This window comes from Cyanistes caeruleus, unplaced genomic scaffold (assembly GCF_971803275.1).
Source record: "Cyanistes caeruleus unplaced genomic scaffold, bCyaCae1.hap1.1 HAP1_SCAFFOLD_98, whole genome shotgun sequence".
NCBI classification, from domain to species: domain Eukaryota; kingdom Metazoa; phylum Chordata; class Aves; order Passeriformes; family Paridae; genus Cyanistes; species Cyanistes caeruleus.
The window spans coordinates 207,328-229,703 of NW_028255900.1; the positions used below are offsets into that span (position 1 = coordinate 207,328).

The window sequence follows — 22,376 nt, forward strand, 5'->3', positions numbered from 1 at the left end:
CCCTATTGTATCCATTTCCGTTACTACCCCTCAGATCCTACTCTTTATTCTAATTTAATAAAAGACAACTAACAGTTTCAAGCAGCCTCCTGGTGCAAGAACATTGCCCATGTTAAGATGCCCTCAACCCTCAGTTCCTATCCTCTTAAGCTGCCTAAGGGCATATTTTTAGTTTGTGGGGACCGAGCGTGAGCTGGCATCCCCTCTCGCCTTCTCGGAGGGCCGTGCACTTTAGGCCGGTTGTCTTTGTTTGCCCCCAATACATCTCAAATTGAAAATTGGGAACAAAAGAATAATTCGGTCATTAGGAAGTGCAGTCTCGAAGATCTTGACCCTGATTGAGACTCTGAAATTTTTCATTGGAATAAACCAAAATGGGTTGCTGTGTCAGTATTTCTGCCATGGTTGGCCGCGGCACAAGCCCTCGGAGAATTAGGCCAATTAGAGTGTTGGGTGGTCAAACAAGCCAATTTAACGTCAACCGCGCTGAGCGACCTCCTCGAAGACGAGGAGATAACCAGGCGAGCAACGCTACAAAATCGCGCTGCTATTGATTTCCTACTGCTCCTCCATAATCATGATTGTAAAGAATTTGAGGGACTTTGCTGCATGAATCTGACCACCAGGAGCACAGACATCAAGAAAACCATCACAGAAATGAAGGGCATGATCCACCAAATACGCCAAGAGACTAATGACTGGGTCACCAGTCTTTTTTCGGGATGGGGGGTCTCCGGATGGCTCTCGTCCATTTTAAAGACTGTTTTATGGATTGTTTTCGTCGTTTTCATTGTTTTAATAGCGTTTGCAGTTTTAAGATGTTTAGTTCAATCAGTTTTACATCTTGTATCCCCCTCCCCTCAAGTCAATTTTGTTAGCGCTCCTTCTCCTCCCTCTTCACCTCCTCCTTCTCCCGTACCCCAAGACTGGTTTGTTGAACCCTCTGCACCTCCTGCCGATGCAACCTCCTCTTTCTAAAAAAGAAAGGGGGAGATGTTGCCGCCTGTTAGTTTACCTTCATTAAGTATGTTTGTTCACCTTCGTTGAGTTTAGAGTTGGTTTGCCCCAGTTACTCCCCACTATCCCAATATGGTTTGTTCCCAGTTGCCTGTCATTGTAAACCTCTCCCCTCTTTCCAGATTGTTCCCCATCCATCACTTTGGTCCTACCCCCAAGCCCTATCAGTCTATGTACACCACACATTTTGTTCTGGTTCCTTCCTTGTTCATCACCCCTTACTCGATGCCCTATTGGTTGTATAGCTATCCTCCCTCCCCCAAGTCCCTACCATTGGATTTGTGTATTGTAACCCCTTCCCACAACACCTCCCCTGCTGCCATATTATTGGTTGTTGTATGAGCCGCCCACGGGCTTTAAAACCTGGCGCACAGAGGTGCCCAGGGTCTCGGCTCGGACTTTCTCCTCGAGATCCCAGCCCTGTCCCTCATCGCCTTCTCCCTGCGCCTGCTGGAATAAACTTGTTCCTGGGAAATTGGAGAACTCCGAGCACTCTCTCTCCCTTTACTGCACCTCGTGTTGCCCTGCATACTATAGAGCCCGAGCCCAAAGGAGCTCTAGAGGTTCCAGGTCGAGCCACACAGTGCTCACCTGGTTCCCCACTCCTGCCGCTGACGCTTGGCACAAGCTAGCCGGGGCGTGAAGGGCCGAGCGGGCAGCGACACAGCAATCCTGAGATATTCAGAATTCATGCTTTTACGTCTGAGCCTGATTCCCAGCAGGCTGGGGCTGGGTGGAGCAGGGTATGCTGAGGGGACCATGACTCCAGTGCTGTTTGGGAATTCCTGTTCAACCCTGCCAGCCTGGCCTGAAGCTGCACACCCCAGTCCTCACATGCTGAAATGAATCAAAATTGTTTAGTCTGCTTTAGTAACCAGCATTCCTGGGGTCAAATAAAAATTCTCTGTGAAGCAGATGGAGCAGTTCAGCCCTAATTGCCCAGCTTGCTTCAGGTTTCCGCAGCTCACTTTTTTGTGCAACATCAGCTTTTGAAAAGTCAGAAAGAGAAAAGAAATAAAAAGATAATAACAAGATTAATAAAAAATCAGCACACTGAAATAACACAATTTTATTCCTGAAAAGTTTATTAAGGATCTGCTGGAGCTTCAGCTGTTTTTCTAGTTAGTCCTACAGAGGATGTGTCCAGTCCCTAACTACGTTAATCTCCTGAAAGAGTGACACAGGGTTTTTCCTGTTTTTAGGACCTGGAAGACTTTGAGGTTTATAAATATATGGGGGAGTAATTGCAAGGCACTGTACTGTATTTATATTGGTCTTTTAATAAGTCATAAAATTACAGATGGACCATGATAGGAGAATAACTTGCTGCAGGAAAAATTCCTCAGGATACCTGGTTATTCCCAGTATCTACTGCTGTCATTTAGCAGGGGAAGACGGACAACAAGCCATGTCTGAATAACAACATGCTAATGTGCTCTCTTCCTGAGTCTGCTCTGAAAAGCTCTGTGATTGATAAAGATGAAGGAATTTGAAGAGTTATTTTGGTTATTTCAGAGAAAGTTTAAAATGGAGAAAGGATTGGGGTGACTAGGAGGCTGTCATTAGCTATCACTTTCAGTGCTGTGTATTGTAGCAAAAATGATAAATGTGCCCTTTTGGTGTTCTGCTGGTGTTTAGATTTTCTGAGTCCCTCAGCTGTGAGTTGGGTTTCCATGCTGGTGGAACTGTCCTGCCTGTTGCTTGCTGGGTGCACTGGAACAAAGAGCTGAGCAGTTTATGAGAATTACCACAAACGAGTTTGTGTGGCTCAGAGTGAAAGAGAGGAAATTCATGTTTAATGTAGAAAATCTTCCCTGTGAGGGTGGTGAGGTCCTGGCACAGGTTGCCCAGAGAAGCATAGTAAATAAAGTTTCAGAATCCTTCATTTCTGCCCCATTCTTTTTCCGTAAGTTCCGGTTTGGTTTTCAGAGTGCCACCTTCTCAGCTGGTTGCCATTTGTGTCCTCCTTTCTCTCCTGCCTTCCTTTGTCTACTCTTTTTCCCTCCCAGTGTCCCTCTTTTCCTGTGGCAGTTCCCAGCCAAAGGCCCTCTCCTGATTTTTGTTTTTCCCCAATCCAGGAGGTAAAGCAGCCCTGGATGAAGTTATGGAGGCTGGCAGTGGAATGTCATTGTAAGATCTTGCTCCACTTGGGTCTCTGCCCTTTGAGAACTTTGCCTTGAAGGGCAGGAACATCTTTTCCTTGCTGGAAGCTGGAATGCCAGCCCATTGCAGTGTGTGCCATGGACCCCAGAGGGCAATTCCCGAGGCTGCCAGGGTGCTGCTCCTGCTGTGCCTCCCAAGGGAGCTGGGCAGGGTCCAGCAGCTGGGTGGGCTCCCAGAGCAGACAGCAAAGGTTGCTTTGCTGCACATTCTCCAGCTGGAAGCGGAGGGAAGAAGGGAAGGGAGTCCTGACAGAATCCTGGAGTGTTTATGACTGGAAGGGACCCTGCCCATGGTTCCACCCAGGGTTAGGATGCCATGAAGGAGAGGTGCCTCTGCCCCAGTGAAGGTGCAAATGAGACCATAGGAGGACAACAAGCAGATTTTATTGAACGTGGGTTTTATTGAGAAAGAAATGGGTGCCAGGGACATAGAAATAGGGAGGAGGTCTCAGAGGCAGAGAGTGCTCAGAAGACGATCAGGTGGAAGTAGGTGCTTTTTAAAGTCCTTCCCTGCATTCTGGGATCCCAGATGTGTATTTTAATTTGATGATCTTCTTCTTCTTCTTCTTCCTATTTACTATTTCTTCATCTAAATCGTCTCTTCTTTCCCTTCTTCTTCTTCTTCTTTCCCTTCTTAATTGCTACTACTATTTTTTCTTCTTCGTCTTACTCTTATTCTTCTTATTCCTAATTTTTATTCCTATTTACTACTACTATTTCTTCTTCATCCTATTCTTCTTATTCTAATTAATCTTATTCACTTATGCTTACTGTAATTCCTATTCTTCTTATATTAATGACTATCTTCATCTTCTTATTCCTATTCATCTTCGTATTCCTATTCCTATTCTTATTCCTAACTACTACTATTTCCTAAACTCAACATTGATTTTTTTGGAAGAATGGTACGAGCCAAAGTTCTGCAGTCACGTCAGTGGAGCAGCACCTCTGGTCTGTGCCCATTCTTCATGGATATAATCCCAAAGGACTGGCGTGGGATCCTTTCATGAGAGGAAATGTCCCGTGATGCCACCAGGGGAAGTTCAGACTCAATATCAGAAGCAGTTTTTCTCTGACAGAGGCGTGAGGCATTAGAAGAAGTTGCCCGGGGAGGTGGTGGAGTGGCTGTCTCTGGAGTGTCGAAGAGTTGTGGCCCTTGGGGATGTGGTTTTGCGGTGATGGCGGTGCTGCCAGGAGGCCAGTGGCACTGGGTGACTGTCGGGGTCTCTTCCCACCTTGATGACTCTGGGATTCACTGCTGAGCGCCCTGGCACCAATGTGCCCCATGGCTGCTGTTTGGGGTTGGCCACAGCGGTGACTCTGGGTGTTGGGGAGATGCCCCTGGCACAGTCCACAGTAGCCATGGCAGCTGAGGCTGCAGGGCCATGTCCAGGGCAAGGTGTGGCTCCCTGGGGCCCTGGGCCAGCTGCCATCTGTAAGCCTGGCACCGGCGCTACTCCTGTGGCTGTGGTGCCCAGCAGGGCCAGCGGAACAGCGCCCGCAGCGCCCGCCGTGCCCGCCTGAGGAAGCCGGGCCGTTTGCTGGAGGGAGACGGCTGCTGCCTGAGGGCCTCAGGGACCTCGAGGCTGTGCAGGGCAGGCCCCAGGCTCTGAGGCCCTGCCTCAGGCCCCTGCTGGGCCATGGAGGCTTGGCCGTGCAGGGAGGAAAGTGAGGCACGGAGTGACTCCGGTGCCTGGACCTCAAGCCAGGCCTCCCGAGGGACAGGCACTGGCAGCCCGTCTGCCGCAAGAGCTGCCAGGCTTTGGGCCCTGCTTTCTGCTTCACACAGCTCGAGGACGCTGACTTTGTCCAAGCTGTCCTCCTCCTGTGGCAGGGGGGTGATCCCAAAGCTGAGGATGCTCACATATTCATAGCTGTCCTGTGTGCTGCTGTTGTCTTCCTCGGTGGAATCGTCTAGGCTGCTGGAGTCCCCGTCCAGGAAGTCTCCATGGCCCAGTTCGCTGCACTCTTCCGAGTCGTACCAGTCCTGGCAGCTGCTGACCTCTTCCTGGGACAGCTCTGGCTCTGCTTGGCACTCCTGGGAAGACTCACTCTGGGTGTATTGTTCCCAGTCTTCATCATACTCAGCTGGGGTCCCCTCCTCACTCCCTTCCTCTGCTAGGAGTGACCTCCCCTCAGCGACAGCCTGCTGCTCACTGGGGCTCTGGGCTCCCGGCAGGCTGGGGGAGCAGCAGGTGCTGTGAGGGGCAGGGCCTGAGCTCTGTACCCCTGCTGATGGCATCTCCTCACTGGGGGCAGGAGAACGTGTCTGGTTCTCCTGGCTGTTCGCACTTCCTTCCCCTTGCTGGGACAGCTTTAGGGCACTCACCTCCTTCTCCCCTTGGGGCAGCTCCTTGACTGTCACCCTTTGTTGCCACTGGTAGAGGTGTTGCTGTGCCACATCTCCCCAGGGCACTCTCACAGCCACCTTCCCCTGGTGCAACTCTTGGTGACTCCCTGCTCCGTAGAGGCGAGGCTCTTGGGCCCGAAGGTCTCCCCACTGGGAAGGCTCGTCATCCACGTCAGGGTTCTTCTCTTCCGTGATGACCAAGGGCCCCTCCTTCTCCTCAGTGCCTGACTGTGGCCAGGCTGAGCCACCCACTGCCCCCACCAAGTGCCCGCTGAGGGCCTGGTCTTGCCCCCAGCTGGGCAGGGGGCTGGGTGGCTGGGAGCATTTGGGTTTTGCCTTGTTCTCCTCCATCTCCGAGATCCTGAAGCACGAATGGATCTCGGGAGCTGCTTCCTTCTGCAAGAGTGGCTCTCACGGGACTGGGCACCTCAGGGTTCTGCGCCGCTTACACACCCTGAGTCGTGGTGGGGCTCTCTGATGTCACAGGGGTCTCTTAGCACCGCTGAGTCACAACGGGCCACACCCAGTACCCCTGCAGGTAGCAGCTAAGCCCACTGGAATCTTCATGGCTGGTGCTTCCCGGGAGGCTCCCGAAGCTCAACAGTGTGAAAGAGTGGCTAGCTAACAAAGGTCGTGTTCCCATGCAGCAATTAGCTGAGAAAGAATTAAACAACAGTAGAGTGTAGTTGGTATGAGATGTTGCAATGTCAGAAAGACCTTAGTGATAACTGTGAATTGAGAACAGGACACTGTGATCAGAAGAATGTGGATTCAGCACAGACGAATGACCACAAGAATGTGGAACTAGGTGGAGTTGTCCTTAAACAAAATATCCAATAATGAGCTTGCTTTTGCACTATGTAGAAGCCTAATTATTGTTGAGAGCCTGACAGAAGAATGGCTAAGAGAAAAAGGACATGATACTGTAAGGTTAGTTAAAGTATGAGACCTCAGGGTCAGTATGCCCCTGAAGAGAGAGTTACATAGATAACAAGATGTCGAAACTGCCAAAATATGCAGAACTGCAAGCTGAAGATTAAGAACTGGTAACTGCAAGGCCAACCACAAAGAGCAATATGCGTCAATAGTAGCAGACCAATAATGAGCTGAGTTTTTGCAATATGTATGAGCTAATTAAAAGCATTATAAGTTGTGCATAAGATTTCAATAAACTGAGACTTGCTGACCATGAAAGCATGAGGCCAGTCTTCCGCGGCTCCGGTAATCCCTGACCTCTAGCAACAAATTATTGATGTTACATAAGGAGTTTGGAGTTGCCAATAAATGAGACTTACTGATCATTCATATTGAGTGCTGCTTGTCTCCCGCCGAACTCATCAAATGGCGCCCGAACAAATGAAACCCTTGGGACCTTTGGGACCTTTGGGACATTAAAAAGCGAAGGCCATGGGAGTCGGCGACAGGGGACGGGTCCTCCGCAGCAAGGACGGTGAAAAGCAACGGTGCCGCGCCCCAGGCGACCTCAGAGGAGAGTCCTGGCCGTAACGTGCTGCCAAACCTTGTAGGGCTGCAACAGCGCTGACGGTAAGATGGAAAGGCAAGCAGCACATGATTTATTTACCTGCTTTTTAGAAAAGCCACAGCTTAAGGGTTTTGATTTGCTCAAGGAGCTTCCTGGACTTCTTGCTTATGGGTATGCTCACACCTTTGCCTCCCACTGCTGGGCAAACACTCCTATCTATGCTGCCCATGGAAAGAGGGAGGGAGAGTCAGAGGGAAGGAAATAATGAGAAAGAAATTCCAGAGCAAACACTGAAACAACAGAATCTGTTCAGTTACGGCAGGATGTGATATATCCTGAACTATTTGCTTCACTTTTGGAGTCATTCTTAACACTACAATCATATTTAAGTTCCAAGTTTACTACCCTAGAAGAAAAGAATCCAAATTTAGATTGGTTTCCACCCGAGCCAGGGGGACATGGGGGAGCACTGAGGTGTGCGCAGAGAGCGGGGGCACCCCTGGGACAGAAGCAGTGCAGAAAAAGTTCCAAGGCCATGCTGAACAATTACAGAAACAGCTGAGCAGAAACAGGTGGCTCAGACAGCTTCAAAAAGAGACAAAATAGCCAAAAATCACAAACTATATGGTATCTAATTCAAACTTCATCACTGTAATTCAAAGCTGATAAGCTGCAATGATCGCCGCTGTTAGCACCTGGCCATGAGAGACTTTTCATGTAACATCGCCTGCTTTTGTGAAAATTGTGCCTCTTTTTTCCTCTATCAGTGAACAAGAGAGATTGAGAGAAACAACTGTATGTGTTAAAGTTAACTTTGTGAGGTTTTTGGGGTTTTTTCCTGCGAGAGTATGTGGAGAATGTGAAGAAAGATAACAGCAGCAGAGAGCAGCAGCAGGGCGGGCAGTCCACCCACCCCCCCTCTAAGAAAAAGCACTGGGATAGTACCCAGTTTGTTAAAAAGTCATGGTTCATGGGTTTTTAAATGTTTTTATATACCCTTTTAGAGTTAATTTTGTGTTTTAAGTAATAATGAATTTATGCAGTTGCAGTTTTTTAGAGTTTTCCTGGAGAAATTATTGTGATTCTTTGAAAGTTTAAAAAGGCCCCTTTTCAAAAAAAAAGGTGTTTAAGGTGAATATTAACAGAAGTTACCTTGCAATAATTAGTTTTAAAACCTAAGGTTAAAATATGGTATAATTTACAGCTACTAAGAAAACCTTCCAATTGATGTTATCTACAAAAGATATTTATGGTTTAAAAAAAAAATAATTAGTTAAGAGAACTTTACTGTACAAGACAAAGTAAGGTTAAAGTATATATTACCCATTTGCTTGTTTTTTCCAAAATTTTAATAAGGTAATTTCAATGTGAGTCCTTTTGTTATATAAAACACATATAACTGCATATATACCAATTTGGATTTTAGATTTTAGTTTAAGAATTAGACTTAATGTTTCTGAAAAGTGCTACAAAAGCTGAATGGCAACTTGCCAAATCCTGTGTTGTTGTGGTTTTTCTCTAGAAATACTGCACTTTAAAATCCTAACCAATTTAAGCAAGGCAAATTCCTATTATGAATAAGTATTTTTAGTACCATTTGCAGTTATTGCAAGTTATTCTCAAAGCTAGATGACATAGTATTGTGATGGATTTGTTACGTTTTTATAATCTTTATAGTGAATCCATGTTACTGTTATATTGTGTTTAAAAGGTATATATCAAACCTTTAGTTGCCTCTTTGTAGTAACAGAATAAGATTAAGTTATGTTTTTATTTAATATAGATTAAGTGTTAATAGAATTAAGAATAGTCAAGTTTTATTATATTTAGGCTTGAATGTTTTTAAGTTTAGTTTTCTAACTTAGATATTCTTTTAAGGTTAAGTTTGTTACTTCCTTTTGTCATAAATCATTATTGTTAGGTTTAAATATTGTTTAATTTAAATTCTTTATATTTTATTGGAGACACTTGTCTAAACTGCAAAGTATAGTTATTTTCCTAGAGAGATGAAGACAGCCACAACTGAAACAGCTGTGACAGAACACTGATGAACACCTGCTTGTGGATAGAAGGGAATGCAGTCTGTGACACCCTTCACTTCATCAGGAGTTCTATTGGTTGTTGCAATCTCTGCAGTTTTTGTTTGTTATAGCATTCTTATTTTTCAGTGTTTCCAGAATTTTAAGAAGATGTACCATTGCTGAGGCACAGCTGCCATGGGAGAGGCTTCAGATTAAACCAACTGCTGCATGGTTTAATTGGTCTGGTACCTGAGGCTTCTGATCATTTGCTTTGTACAAATGCATTTTAACAGTTTGCTGTGCTGTGAGCATCTCCTAGCTGCTACTATTGAGAACCTTGTTTTAGAAATGAGTTAAGAGGCATCTTTCCAGTTTAAAGCCAGGCCCTGGCCAAGCCTTGACTTTACCTGGACAGAATGTTTGCCAGCAGATCCAGATGTTTTCTGTACAAAATCAGTATTTGAGTCACTTTTTGACTCAGCAATTTGACCCTATTAATATGACAGCTGGATCAATTTTGAATTGAGTTTGGAGAATCATTTCCGGAGGTGGTTATCCAATCCTTCACTGATGAATTTTTGTTTCTGTTTGTTTGCTAACTATGGGATGCTGGTGCAGTGTTTTAGTAATTAATAGTAGTTTTATATTACATATCTTATTAATAATGTTTATAATTTGATTGATTTTTAACTGTTATAGGTTCTTATTCATTGTGTATATGGTTTTGTGTTAATGTTGATGTGTATAACAGAAGTACATCTCGTTTTTATTTAAAAAAAAAAATGGGGGAAATTGATGCCCTAAAAGCATTTGATTAGTGTAATTCATTAACTTCAAAGGAAGAAGTGTCTGTGTTTTGTTGGCAGGTTCAAAAAGGTCACCTGTCCATCTGACCAGACTGTCTGCCTCTGAACACACGAGATCCAGTGAACAGAGATGTCACCACACAGCCTTGGTACTCCAGACATGGATCAGAAGTGGAGCTGTCAGGACACAGTTGTGTCTGAACACTACACAGACAGTTTACCAACAGAAATTTTATGTTGTTATTATGATGTTGTGTCTCTACCAATTTTTCAGTTATCCTTTGTTTTAAGATTTAGAAGGATGTGAAGAACAACCTGAACATCAAAGCCCTCAGTCACCGATCAGCTGCCAGCTGACATCAAGGGAGCAGTGAACGTTCCAAGACTGAATCTTGTTAAATCATAGTCTGTTTGTGAAGGAAATTCTGTAGAAGATCTAAGAAAAGTGTAGAGACTCCATCTAACTGTATATAAAGCAAATTGTAGTTGTGTGTTTACCCTTTCAGCAAATTGCTTCCACACTTAGACTACATATATACCAGAGCACGTGTGTTAAAAGTAGTTAGATAATAGTTTAAGAGTTTAGCCTGTGTAGTAATTGTTATGTTAGTATAGAGTATAAGCATTTCCCCCTTCAAGAGGTAGTGTAAGCATCTTTGAAAGTTCATTTAACGTTAAAGTTTAGCTGTGAGTTTGCAAGTATGGTGTCATTTACATGGAACAAACTGCTTATGGTAATTGTGTTGTGTATAGTCCTGACCAACTGTCTGCTAACTAACATCCAAAAGTGACAGAACATATGGGTCACTCTGGCACATTGAACTGGCCAAAGGTCAATGTGTCTGAGCCTAGCCACACCTGGAGATCCTTTTCACACCTGTCTCATAGGAGACCCTGAATGGGATCCTCAAGCAGCATTTAAAGGTTTAATTAGTAATGAGACTCGACTGAATCAATTTGCAATGTTGCAAGAGTGCAATTGCACTGTTGGCTTCACATTAAGACAACTTGAAGCCTGCTGGCAAGCAAAAATTACCAAAGTTCTCAATGTTACCATAGGGCCCCCCAGAAGAATTAGATTTGTTAGGTTCCACCAATACCTCAGGTGGATGGATAATGTTTGAACCCCCAACAAAATGTCATTCTAACAAAGTAATGCAGCACTGGGCTGCAGAAAACCCTATAGCTGATCTCGTTACTACACAGAGTAAAGCCTTTATTAGTGGTGCAATCTCACAGGACAATTACTAAAGCGATTAATTAGTTCCATATTCCTAATCTGTGGAGATAGAGCATGGAATGAGATTCCTGCTAATCCACATAGAAAACCCTGTTATCTTGGGAAACTTACTTTGTTTCCATCCAAGCTTACACCAATTGTAGAATGTAGCTGATAAAATGAAAAACATCAAACAGCCAAAGTGAAGCCTGAATTAAAACTTAGCAACTCTAAAAAGGCTCGCCTGTTAGACTAAGAAGGATTGAACTTAACATCCACAATGTTAAGTGAGCTTTCAGCTGATGTGAGTAGTGTACGTCATGCAGTATTATAAAATCAAGCTGCAATTGACTTTTTGCTCTTAGCACAAGGACATGGTTGTGAGGAGTTTGAAGGCATGTGCTGCTTGAATCTTACTGATCATTCAGCTTCCATCCATGAGCAACTACAACAGCTTCAGGATGGGTTACATGCCCTGAAAGAAGATAGTGACCCCACTGGAAGTTGGTTCGCCAGCTGGGGCATCACTGGATGGTTGAGGTCTCTTGTGCTAGAAGGGGGACGGACTTTACTTATAATGTTAATGGGGATGAGAGTCTAAGTTTTGTGTTATCTTGGCTTCATAAGAGTATAGAATGAGTCACATCCAAAGCCTGGTTTGTGCAAAAAGAGAAAGGGGGAATTGTTGCTATATTTTATATATTAATAAAGGCCTGTCTGCACAAACCAGTCTTTGAAATAATTTGTGATATTAAAGGCTAAAGTCCTTGAAACCCTCCTGCAGAAGAGAGAGTAAAGCAAAACAATATCCTTGTGTACAGGAGAAAAAATGTAAACCTGTGTGTGTTAGCCAATAGTAACTTGCTCTGCCTGCAGGCCCTGTAGAACCCTATAAAAGGTGTGCTAAAGATAGAAATAAACGGGGTTCACGTTTACTTCTATGAAGAGCAGTGAATCACTGGTGGTCCTCCAATAAATTTCTACAAATGAAACATAACAAATGTCATTGGGGTGCAGAGGCATTGGTGAAATTGATGAAACAAAAATTAATCTCGGTACGGATGCTAACAATGGCAAAATCAGTAATGTCAAAATGTGAAATCTGCTTAAAAAACAACTCAGTGACTAGACACAGGCATAGCTAGGGAAGATTAGGATAGGAACAGAATCAGGATGACACTTGGCAAGAAGCCTCTAGTAGAGTGAAATTTGGGTGGGCCCTGGAGTCTTTGCTCGGTCCTATAGCAAACTATCAGAAGAGAGAAATGTTGTACAGACTTACAGGTCAGGTAGATAAATTAGCAAGAGTGACCTGAGAAAGATTTAAAGAATTAAACATACAATTACAATTTACTACTCCTGAAAGAGCATGGAGTGTGTGAGTTTTTTAAAGGGATGGATTGATCATTGCTGTGTCCACACCCCAAATGTGACTGCAGATGTAGAATATGACATCAATCAATTGCAACAAATAGAGCACGAAGCACAGGAAGAGCAAAAGGATTTGTCTACAAGTTGGTTAGGCAAAATCTTCAAAGGGTTAGGGTGGAATGTGAGTTCATGGATTAAATCTATCATTGAGAGTGTGATCATCTTACTAACTGTATTCTTAGCAATTTAGTTAGTTGACAGCATCTTCAAGGGAGAAATACGGAAAAAAATGTCCTGGAACCAGAAAATAATAAAGGCACTGATGTGAGATCCACACCCACCATCTTCTGGTTCTCCAGTTCGTGACAACATCCCGGACAACACTTACATCACTCAAGGATTCGAAGAACATCAAGTATAAACTCAGAAACAAAGGACTGTATCAAGTGAAAACATTTGCACTTCTAGTGAAGTAAAAATGCTTTCAAAGGGGGGAATAATAGTAAAAGGTCTTAAAATCTTAGAAAATTCAGGGACTTAGAAATAAAGTTAGGTTTGGCAAGCCTGGGAAAAGTAGGCTCTGGGAAATGTTAGGCCTTGTCCTTGCTAAAGATCAGGTGAAACTGCACCTGTGTTAGCAGTATATAATAAATGATACAATTGTTAGATATGATTAGATATTATTATTGTTTAAAGAACATGAGGAACAATATTAGGGGTTGTGGAGACTTTTGTGGCAGAATGGTTAGGCGAGAAAGGCCATGACTGTACAAACTTGCTAGAGATAAAACACCACTAGTGCAGAGGCAGTCTCAAGGACGGATTGCCCTTGAGATATGGGGAGGAGAACAAGAATGTGGTAAACAGAACGAGAAAGAAGAACCAGGGACGATCTGGTAACTGCAAGAATGCAGAAGCACATAGCTATGTACCGCAGTAACATAGATAGCAGAATAACCAATGATGAGCTATACTTTTGCAATATGTATGAGCTAATTAAATCATGTATTTAAACACGAGTGTAATGATCAATAAACGAGATTTGCTTGACGACCACCTGGTGTCTGCGTCTCCCTTCTCCGACAAATGGCGACCCCGACGTGGACCCCCTGCTGAGAAGAAAGCGGGGGAGAGAACACGCCACGGTCGGTGAAGTAGTGTTGGGACCCGAGGCACCTGGGTCGGTGCTAAACGACGAAGGGAAAGCACCCTCAAGGACTACATCGGTGGTCTTGAGCCATACGTGCTGCCGGAGCCGGAGAGGTGCAACAGCGCTGACGACAAAAATGGACAGGCAAGCAGCATATGATTTATTTTTGGGGTTATTAGATAAGCTGGGGGTTAGAGACATAAATCCTAGAAAAGACGTACCGGGATTGCTAGCATGGGGTCACGCGAAGGGTTGTTTTTCCAACCCGCACACGGTACATGAATTGAGTGAGTGGCGTAAGTTAGGAGATGTGTTGTGTGAAGCAGTCTTAGAAGAAGATAAAACAGCAAAAAAGTTAGGAAAAATTTGGCGAGTTGTGCATAATACTCTATTGAAACATCAGGCAGAAAAAAGAGCGGCTCAGCAAGCAGTAGAAGCCTATAAAAGGAATGCACGGTATGGAGATCATGAACCTTTAGCGCCAAGTGTCTCTCAAGTAATTATACCTGCTTCTAGCAGTTTGGGCACAGATGATTGTGCTTGGCCCTCGGCGCCCCCTCTCAATGAGTCCACAGAGGACGTTGAAGTGCCTGTCGTAGCCACCTCTGATATTAAGGACCCTTCAGCCCAATCTGTTAAGCCTGGAATGCGTAGTTCACAATCTCCGCCAGAGCCAGATCCTGTCCCTGGGGCAGAGAGTGACCTGTGGGAGGAAATGGCTAGACAGAGGAGAGAAGCATGGAACGCATTGGCTAAGCATGGGCTAGAGAGTGGGGATGAAGTCACCGTGGAGGCGGCGAGGACGTGGGCTCTGCCTGTAGTTTACACCCCGGGGGTAAACCAACAAGGACAAGCTGTTCAGTTAGGGACCTATACACCTCTTGATTGGAAGTTGTTAGCTCAGCTGCGACAGACAGTGAGTCAATTTGGATTTAAGAGTGAACCAGCTAAACAAATGATAGACTACATATTTGATACGCATTTGCTAACTGTCAATGACTGTAGAAGCATTGTGAAACTGATGTTTACTCAACATCAGCAGCTGCTGTTTAACGCACATTGGCAAGCTTTAGTTCAAGAGTCGGTTGGAGTTCAAAGAGGACCCGGTGATCCGTTACAGGGAATTACAGTGGAAGAGATGATGGGATTAGGGAATTATAGAAGAACCGAGGCTCAGATGATTTCCGGACCAGACAAAGTTAGGGAAGCTATGCGTCTGGTTAGAGTTGCTATCAGTCAGGTGAAAGATAGCTCAGGAATTCCCATGTATATGGGAATCAAACAAGGGAGAGAGGAGTCTTTTGGAGACTTTGTTGATAAGGCTGCTACCGCTATAGAACGAGCAGGGGTCCCTGAGTATATGCGAGGGGCTTTGCTTAAACAGTGTGCCTTGCAGAATAGTAACGAGACTACTAAAAGAGTTCTGTCGACCCTGGGGGCTAATTGGACGATTGAGGAAGCCTTAGAAAGAATGGCATTACAACCAACAGGGCAACAAGCATTCCTAGTGAATGCCATTAAAGCATTAGGAGAGGGGTTACAGAAACAGGCAGAAAGTACACAGACACAAGTGTTAGCTGCTCTTGCTCCGCTCCGCGCTCCAGCAGCGGCAACCGCGGTGGCGACCCAGAAGCCCCCTTCCATGAAATGCTACCGCTGTGGAGGAGGAGGGCACATGAGGCGACAATGCCGTGCGACTGGGGTCTGGTGCCAAAATTGTCAAAGCAATACGCACAACTCTTCTGCCTGCCGCCGACGTTCGGGAAACTCACGGCGGAGCACAAATGGCGGCCGCGCCCAGACACAAGTTGCTGCCGCGACGTCAGCGCCACCTCGTGTCTACAACCAGCCACTGCCGGGAGCTTGGGACTTGACTTGGCAGCAGCAATAAAAACAACGCTGATGACAACACACCCTGTTCGAATTCCTACGGGAGTTTACGGCCCAATAAAGATTAGGGGACAAGTATATGGAGGACTTTTATTGGGGCGCTCCTCGATTTCTGTGATGGGCCTATTTGTTTTACCTGGAGTCATAGATGCGGACTATACCGGAGAGATACAAATTATGGCATATACGCTCTACCCTCCAATTACTGTTGAAGCCGGTCAACGCATTGCCCAATTTATACCACTGCCACAAACAACCAAAGGCATTCAAACATTGATGCAAGGCCCTCGGAATAATCAAGGATTTGGATCATCAGGGATAGCCATGCTCACAATGGACTTAAACAGCAGACCAAAAAAGAAAATAACATTGAAATATGCTGAACAATCAGTAGAACTTTGGGGCTTGTTGGACACGGGAGCAGACACCAGCATAGTATCTCCGGAGTATTGGCCTAGCAGTTGGCCATCCAGACAAACCATGGATACAGTGACCGGAGTCGGGGGATACACGCTAGCTAAAAGAACACCCCCTATACAAGTGATCATAGATGGGCAAACATTAGTGGCTGTGTTGTCGGTTGTCCCTTTACCTCCAACAGTACAGTGTTTAATAGGAAGGGACATTTTAGTCCAGCTTGGAGTTGTTCTATCTAATGAGCACCCTTTGGAGTAATTGCCATTGCTTGGACTTTCCCTATTCCACTTACCTGGACAACCGACAAACCAGTGGTGGTTAAGCAATGGCCTCTAAAAAGGGAAAGTTTGTTGCAAGCACATCAACTAGTCAGAGAACAATTTCAACAAGGTCATCTAAAATTGTCTACTAGCCCATGGAATACTCCTATATTTGTGATTAAGAAGAAATCTGGAAAGTATCGTCTTTTGCATGACTTGAGAGCAGTAAATGATCAAATGGAAGCTATGGGAGCATTGCAACCAGGTCTTCCGAATCCAGCTATGCTCCCACAACATTGGGCCCTTCTGATCATCGATTTAAAGGACTGTTTTTTCACTATCGCCCTCCACCCACAAGATACAAAGCGATTTGCCTTTACCTTGCCTGCAATTAACAGAGGGGAACCTGATAAGCGATTTGAATGGACAGTATTGCCTCAGGGCATGCGTAACTCCCCTACCTTGTGTCAACTATATGTCGATGCAGCCCTACAGCCTTTGAGGCAAAAGTGGCCTGAGACCATAATTTATCATTACATGGATGATATTCTTTTTGCTCAAAAGCCCCAATTCACTTCTGATCAATTGAGAGAGATCCAAACTACATTGGCAAAAGCATCTCTTGTGGTTGCTCAAGAAAAAATACAACAGACCGCACCTTGGAAGTACCTGGGATGGACTATTACCAATCAAATTGTGCGTCCACAAAAACTGCAGCTCTCAACAAAAATTGTCACTTTAAATGATGCGCAACGCCTACTTGGTGATCTTCAATGGTTGAAACCCATAGTTGGCATCCCAAACACCTTACTAAACTGCCTTCGCCCACTGTTGAAGGGAACAGATCCCAGTTCGCCTGTCACGATTTCCCCTCAACAGAACAAAGCAATCAAAGATATTCTGCAGTGTATAGAAGTAGGTTTTGTTTCCCGTCGCGATATTGACTTGCCCATTGACCTTACTATATGGAACACCTCAGAACATCTTCTCGGCGCTCTTACACAATTGCAGAAAAAAGCGGGGGAAATGAGGGTCCTGGAATGACTATCTCCACCACTACAAGCAAAAAGGACAATAAGTACAAAAATTGAACAGATGGCCACCCTGTTATGTAAAGGCCGTACCAGGATAATAGAAATTACTGGAACTGAACCTACAACAATTTACATACCTATAAAAAACGAAGACCTAGACTGGTACCTGCATAATTCGGAGGAGTTACAGACAGCATTGCTGGGATCAGGAGCATCTGTTTGTACAGGACCTTTAATACCACGACATTTCCTATGGTTAAAAGATTGGGACTGGGTTGCAAAACCATTGCGGTCAGACCAGCCTATACCAGAAGCCGTTACGGTCTTCACAGATGCCGGGAAAAAGTCAAAGAAAGCAGCCATAACCTGGAAGGAAGGGTCCCAATGGAAACATCACCTGATTGAAGCGGCTCCAGAAGACAGTCTGCAAACATTAGAACTTCTTGCCGTTGTGTGGGCATTAAGAAAACTACAAGGGCCTTTAAATGTAGTCACAGATTCTTACTATGTAGCAGGGGTAGGACAAAGAATAGAAGATGCAGCAGTCAAGGAAGTCCAGAACAAAAGACTATATGAATTGTTGTTGCAACTAAAACGGGCTGTGAGGGCTAGAACAGAACCCTTTTGTGTTATTCACATTCGAAGCCACAAGTGGGATGTAGGATTAGGAGAAGGAAATGCAAGGGCAGATAGATTAGTAATGAATGTAGTTGATGACAAAATAACAGAAGCCAAGGAGTCGCATGCTCGATTCCACCAGAATGCAAAAGGACTGGTGTGAGAATATAGAATAGCAATCCAAGAAGCAAAAGCTATAGTAAGAGCTTGTCCAGTTTGCAGTCATCACAATAGTGGTACAGGGTTGGGTTGTGGTGTAAACCCTAGAAGGTTGAAGAGTAATGACATTTAGCAGATGGATATCACGCACATTTCTGAATTTGGCAGAATGAAGTATGTGCATGTCACCATAGATACATATAGCAAATATATCTGGGCCACAGCTCAATCGGGGGAAAAGGCAAATCAGGTGATTAGGCATTTAACCAGCTGTCTCGCAGTAATGGGACTGCCAAGAGAAATAAAGACTGATAATGGACCTGCATATATTAGTCAGAAGGTCAGTCGATTTATGAGATTGTGGGGAATCAAACATGTTACAGGAATTCCTCACTCACCCACGGGGCAAGCCATAGTTGAAAGAGCAAATGGAACCTTGAAACAGTATCTAAGAAAGCAGGAGCAAGTAACAGATCCGCAGGAAAAATTAGCCAGGACTCTTTTTGTTCTAAATCATTTATGTGTTTTTGGGGATGAAAGTGAACCACCAGCAGTTAAGCATGCAGAAAGGGAAGGACAGAAGGAGAGACAGAGTCTAAAAGCTGTCGTTCGATAAAGAGACCCGAAAACAGGACTATGGAACGGTCCTGCGGAAGTCTTGTATTGGGGCAGAGGTTATGTTTGTGTTTCCACCCCCTCAGGAACACTGTGGATTCCAGCTAGATGGGTGAAGCCCTGGATTGATACAGCCAATGGCCAGTAACCTCCTTGAGTCAGCCCCAGTAGGTGAATGGTTAGACTCCTGGGGTATGAGAGGATGGGTGAAAAATGAACTTATGATGTTGGCTGGACCAGTTTTGCTTGTTGTTATAATTTTGCTTTTTGGACCATGTATTTTACAATGCATTCAGAACCGCTTAATTGCATTAACTACGGCCTTGTTAGAAAAACACGCTAACCTCGTAATCCAAAAAGAAAACGGGGGAAGTGTGGAGACTTTTGTGGCAGAATGGTTAGGTGAGAAAGGCCATGACTGTACAAACTTGCTAGAGATAAAACACCACTAGTGCAGAGGCAGTCTCAAGGACGGATTGCCCTTGAGATATGGGGAGGAGAACAAGAATGTGGTAAACAGAACGAGAAAGAAGAACCAGGGACGATCTGGTAACTGCAAGAATGCAGAAGCACATAGCTATGTACCGCAGTAACATAGATAGCAGAATAACCAATGATGAGCTATACTTTTGCAATATGTATGAGCTAATTAAATCATGTATTTAAACACGAGTGTAATGATCAATAAACGAGATTTGCTTGACGACCACCTGGTGTCTGCGTCTCCCTTCTCCGACAAGGGGTCTGAGGGGGATCATGAGAAATCTATGCTTGGGTAACATCAATGTATACAATAGAACGATGTTAGTTTAATAATTAATATGTAAGTTTTATAACGATAGAGTAGAAAAACATGTTCAACTCAAAACCAAGTCGGGTCAGATTAGGGTAATGTGTACCCCTGACACCCAGATCTCTTAATAAAGCACCTGCATATAATCATTCATGATTATGTGTGTTCCGGAACGCTAACAATTTCATCAGATTTTACTGGAATTTTGTGAGAAATTTGTGGAATTTTGTGGGATATTTTGTAAAATTTTGTGAGATATTGAGGAGATTTAGGGAATTTTGTGGGAAATTTTCTGGAATTTTGAGAATTTTTCTAGAATTTTGTGGGATTTTGAGGAGACTTGAAGAATTTTTTGGGGATTTTTCTGGAATCTTGTAGGATTGTTCCTTAAATTTTGTGTGATGCTTCTGGAATTTTGTGGGGTTTTATGGAATTTTGAAGGATATTGAGGAGACATGAAGAATTTTCAGGCGTCTTTCTTAGATTTTGTGGGAATTTGTGGAGATTTTGTGGGATGTTTCCAAAATTTGATTCAGTTTGAGAAGATTTAAGGACTTATTTTTTTTTTCCTGAAATTTTCTGGGATTTATATGCAATTTTTTGGGATTTTTTTTTAATTTTGTGGGGTTTTTCTGGAATGTTGTGGGATAATGAGAAGACTTGAAGAATTTTGAGGGATATTTCTGGAATTTTGTGGAAAGTGGAGGAGATCTGTGTGGATGTTTCTGGAATTTTGAGGTAATATTTTGGAATGTTGTAGAAATTGGAAGAGTTTTTTTTTGATGTTTCTGGAATTTGGTGACATTTTGAAGAATTTTGTGGCATTTTTGTGGAATTTTTGTAGAATTTTGTGGGATTTTGAGAAGACTTGAAGAATTTTGTGGGATTTTTCTTAGATTGTGTGGAAATTTGTGGAGATTTTGTGGGATATTTCTGGAATTTGGTAGGCTTATGAGAAGATTTAAGAATTTTTTGGAATTTTGCTGCAATTTTGTAGGATTTTTCTGAAATTTTGTGGTATATTGAGGAAACCTGATGAATTTTGAGGGCTATTTCTAATATTTTCTGGAAATTTGTGGAGATTTTGTGAGATGTTTCTGAAATTTGGTGAAGGGAGAAAATGTAGGTAATTTTGTGGTATTTTTTTCAAATGTTGTGGAACTTCTCTTAAATTTTGTGGAATTTTCTCAAATTTTGAGGGATTTTTGTAGAATTTTGTGGAAATTGTGGAGATTTTCTGGGATGTTTTTGGAATTCGGTAAAGTTTTGAGAAGATTTAGTGAATTTTGTGGTATTTTTTTCTTTAATGTTGTGGGATTTTTTTTAAATTTTGTGGGATATTGAAGAGATTTTTGTGGAAGTTTCTTGAATTTTGTGAGATTTTTTTTGAATTTTGAAAGATTTTGAAGACTCATGAAAAGTTTTTAAGCATTTTTCTTAGATTGTGTGGAAATTTGTGGAGAATTTTGTGGGATATATCTGGAATTTGGTGAGCCTGTGAGAAGATTTAAGGAATTTCGTGATTTTTTTCTAGAATTTTGTGGGATGTTTCTAGAATTTTTAGGATTTTTTTTTTATTGTTTTGGGGTTTTGTGGATCTTTGTAGGATTTTGAGGAGACTTGAAGGATTTTGAGTACATTTTTCTTAGATTTTGTGGAAATTAGTGGAGATTTTGTGGGGTGTTTCTGGAATTTTGTAGGGTTTTCTGAAGTTTTAGGGAATTTTGGGGGATTTTTTTGGAATGTTGTGGTAATTTTCTGGAATTTTGTGTGATTTTAAGCAGCCTTGATGAATTGTGTGGGATTTTTCTTAGATTGTGAGGAAATTTGTGGAGATTTTGTGGGATGTTTCTGGAATTTGGTAGGCTTATGAGAAGATTTTGGGAATTTTGTGGATTTTTTTCAGCAATTTTGTGAGATATTTCTGGAATTTTGTGGGATTTTGAGGAGACTTGAAAAATTTTGAAAGGTTTTTCTTAGATTGCGTGGAAATTTGTGGAGATTTTATGGGATATTTCTAGAATTTGTTTGGCTTATGAGAAGATCCGGGGAATTTTGTGGATTTTTTTCAGGAATTTTGTGAGGTATTTCTGGATTTCGGTGGGATTTCTTTGGAATGTTATGGAATTGTGTGGAATTTTGTGGGATTTTGAGGAGACTTGAAGGATTTTGTGGGATGTATCTAGAATTTTTAGGATTTTTTTTGAATGTTGTGGGGTTTCTGTGGAATTTTGTGGGATATTGAGGTGACGTGAAGAATTTTGAGGTATTTTTCTTAGGTTTGGTGGAAATTTGTAAAGATTATGAGGGATGATTTTGAAATTTGGTAGGGTTTTGAGAAGATTTTGGGAATTTTGTGGATTTTTGTCTGGAATTTTGTGAGGTGTTCCTGGAATTTTTTTGGATTTTGAGGAGACTTGGAGAATTGTGTGTGATTTTTCTTAGATTGCGTGGAAACTTGTGGAGATTTTGTGGGATATTTCTGGAATTTGGTGGGCTTATGAGAAGATTTTGGGAATTTTGTGGGGTTTTTTCAGGAATTTTGTGAGATGTTTCTGGAATTTTGAGGTGTTTCTTTCGGATGTCGTGGAATTGTCTAGAATTTTGTGGGATTTTGAGGAGACTTGAAGGATTTTGTGGGTTGTTTCGTAGATTGCGTGGAAATTAGTGGAGATTTTGTGGGATATTTCTGGAATTTGGTAGGGTTTTGAGAAGATTCGGGAACTTTTGTGGGTGTTTTCTGCCATTTTTTGGGATTTTTCTGGAATTTTGAGGGATGTTTCTAGAATTTTGTGATGTTTTTGTGTAATTTGGGTGATTTTGAGGAGACTTGAAGAATTTTGATGGCCTTTTTCTTAGATTTTGTGGAAATTAGTGGAGATTTTGTGGGGTGTTTCTGGAATTTGGTTGGGTTTTCTGAAGTTTTAGGGAATTTTGTGGCATTTATTGGGAATGTTGTGGTAATTTTCTGGAATTTTGTGGGATTTTGAGGAGACTTGAAGGATTTTGTG

At 43.1% G+C, this 22,376-nt stretch overlaps 1 protein-coding gene across 1 annotated transcript; it reads left to right on the top strand.

Moving 5' to 3' along the window:
- Positions 1 to 374: 374 nt before the first annotated feature.
- Positions 375 to 15,470, top strand: LOC147646439 (uncharacterized). Its single transcript, XM_086873417.1, has 2 exons — positions 375 to 521; positions 13,470 to 15,470. The coding sequence occupies exons 1-2, from the start codon at positions 375 to 377 to the stop codon at positions 15,468 to 15,470; spliced, it is 2,148 nt and encodes a 715-aa protein (XP_086729543.1).
- The last annotated feature ends 6,906 nt before the right edge of the window (positions 15,471 to 22,376 follow it).

Bases quoted from the DNA above. Each gene is read 5' to 3' on its own strand.
- LOC147646439 (XM_086873417.1), top strand. From the start codon at position 375: ATGGGTTGCTGTGTCAGTATTTCTGCCATGGTTGGCCGCGGCACAAGC. The intron at 522-13,469 runs GCGAGCAACGCT...TCAATAAACGAG, and splicing joins GAAGACGAGGAGATAACCAG to ATTTGCTTGACGACCACCTG.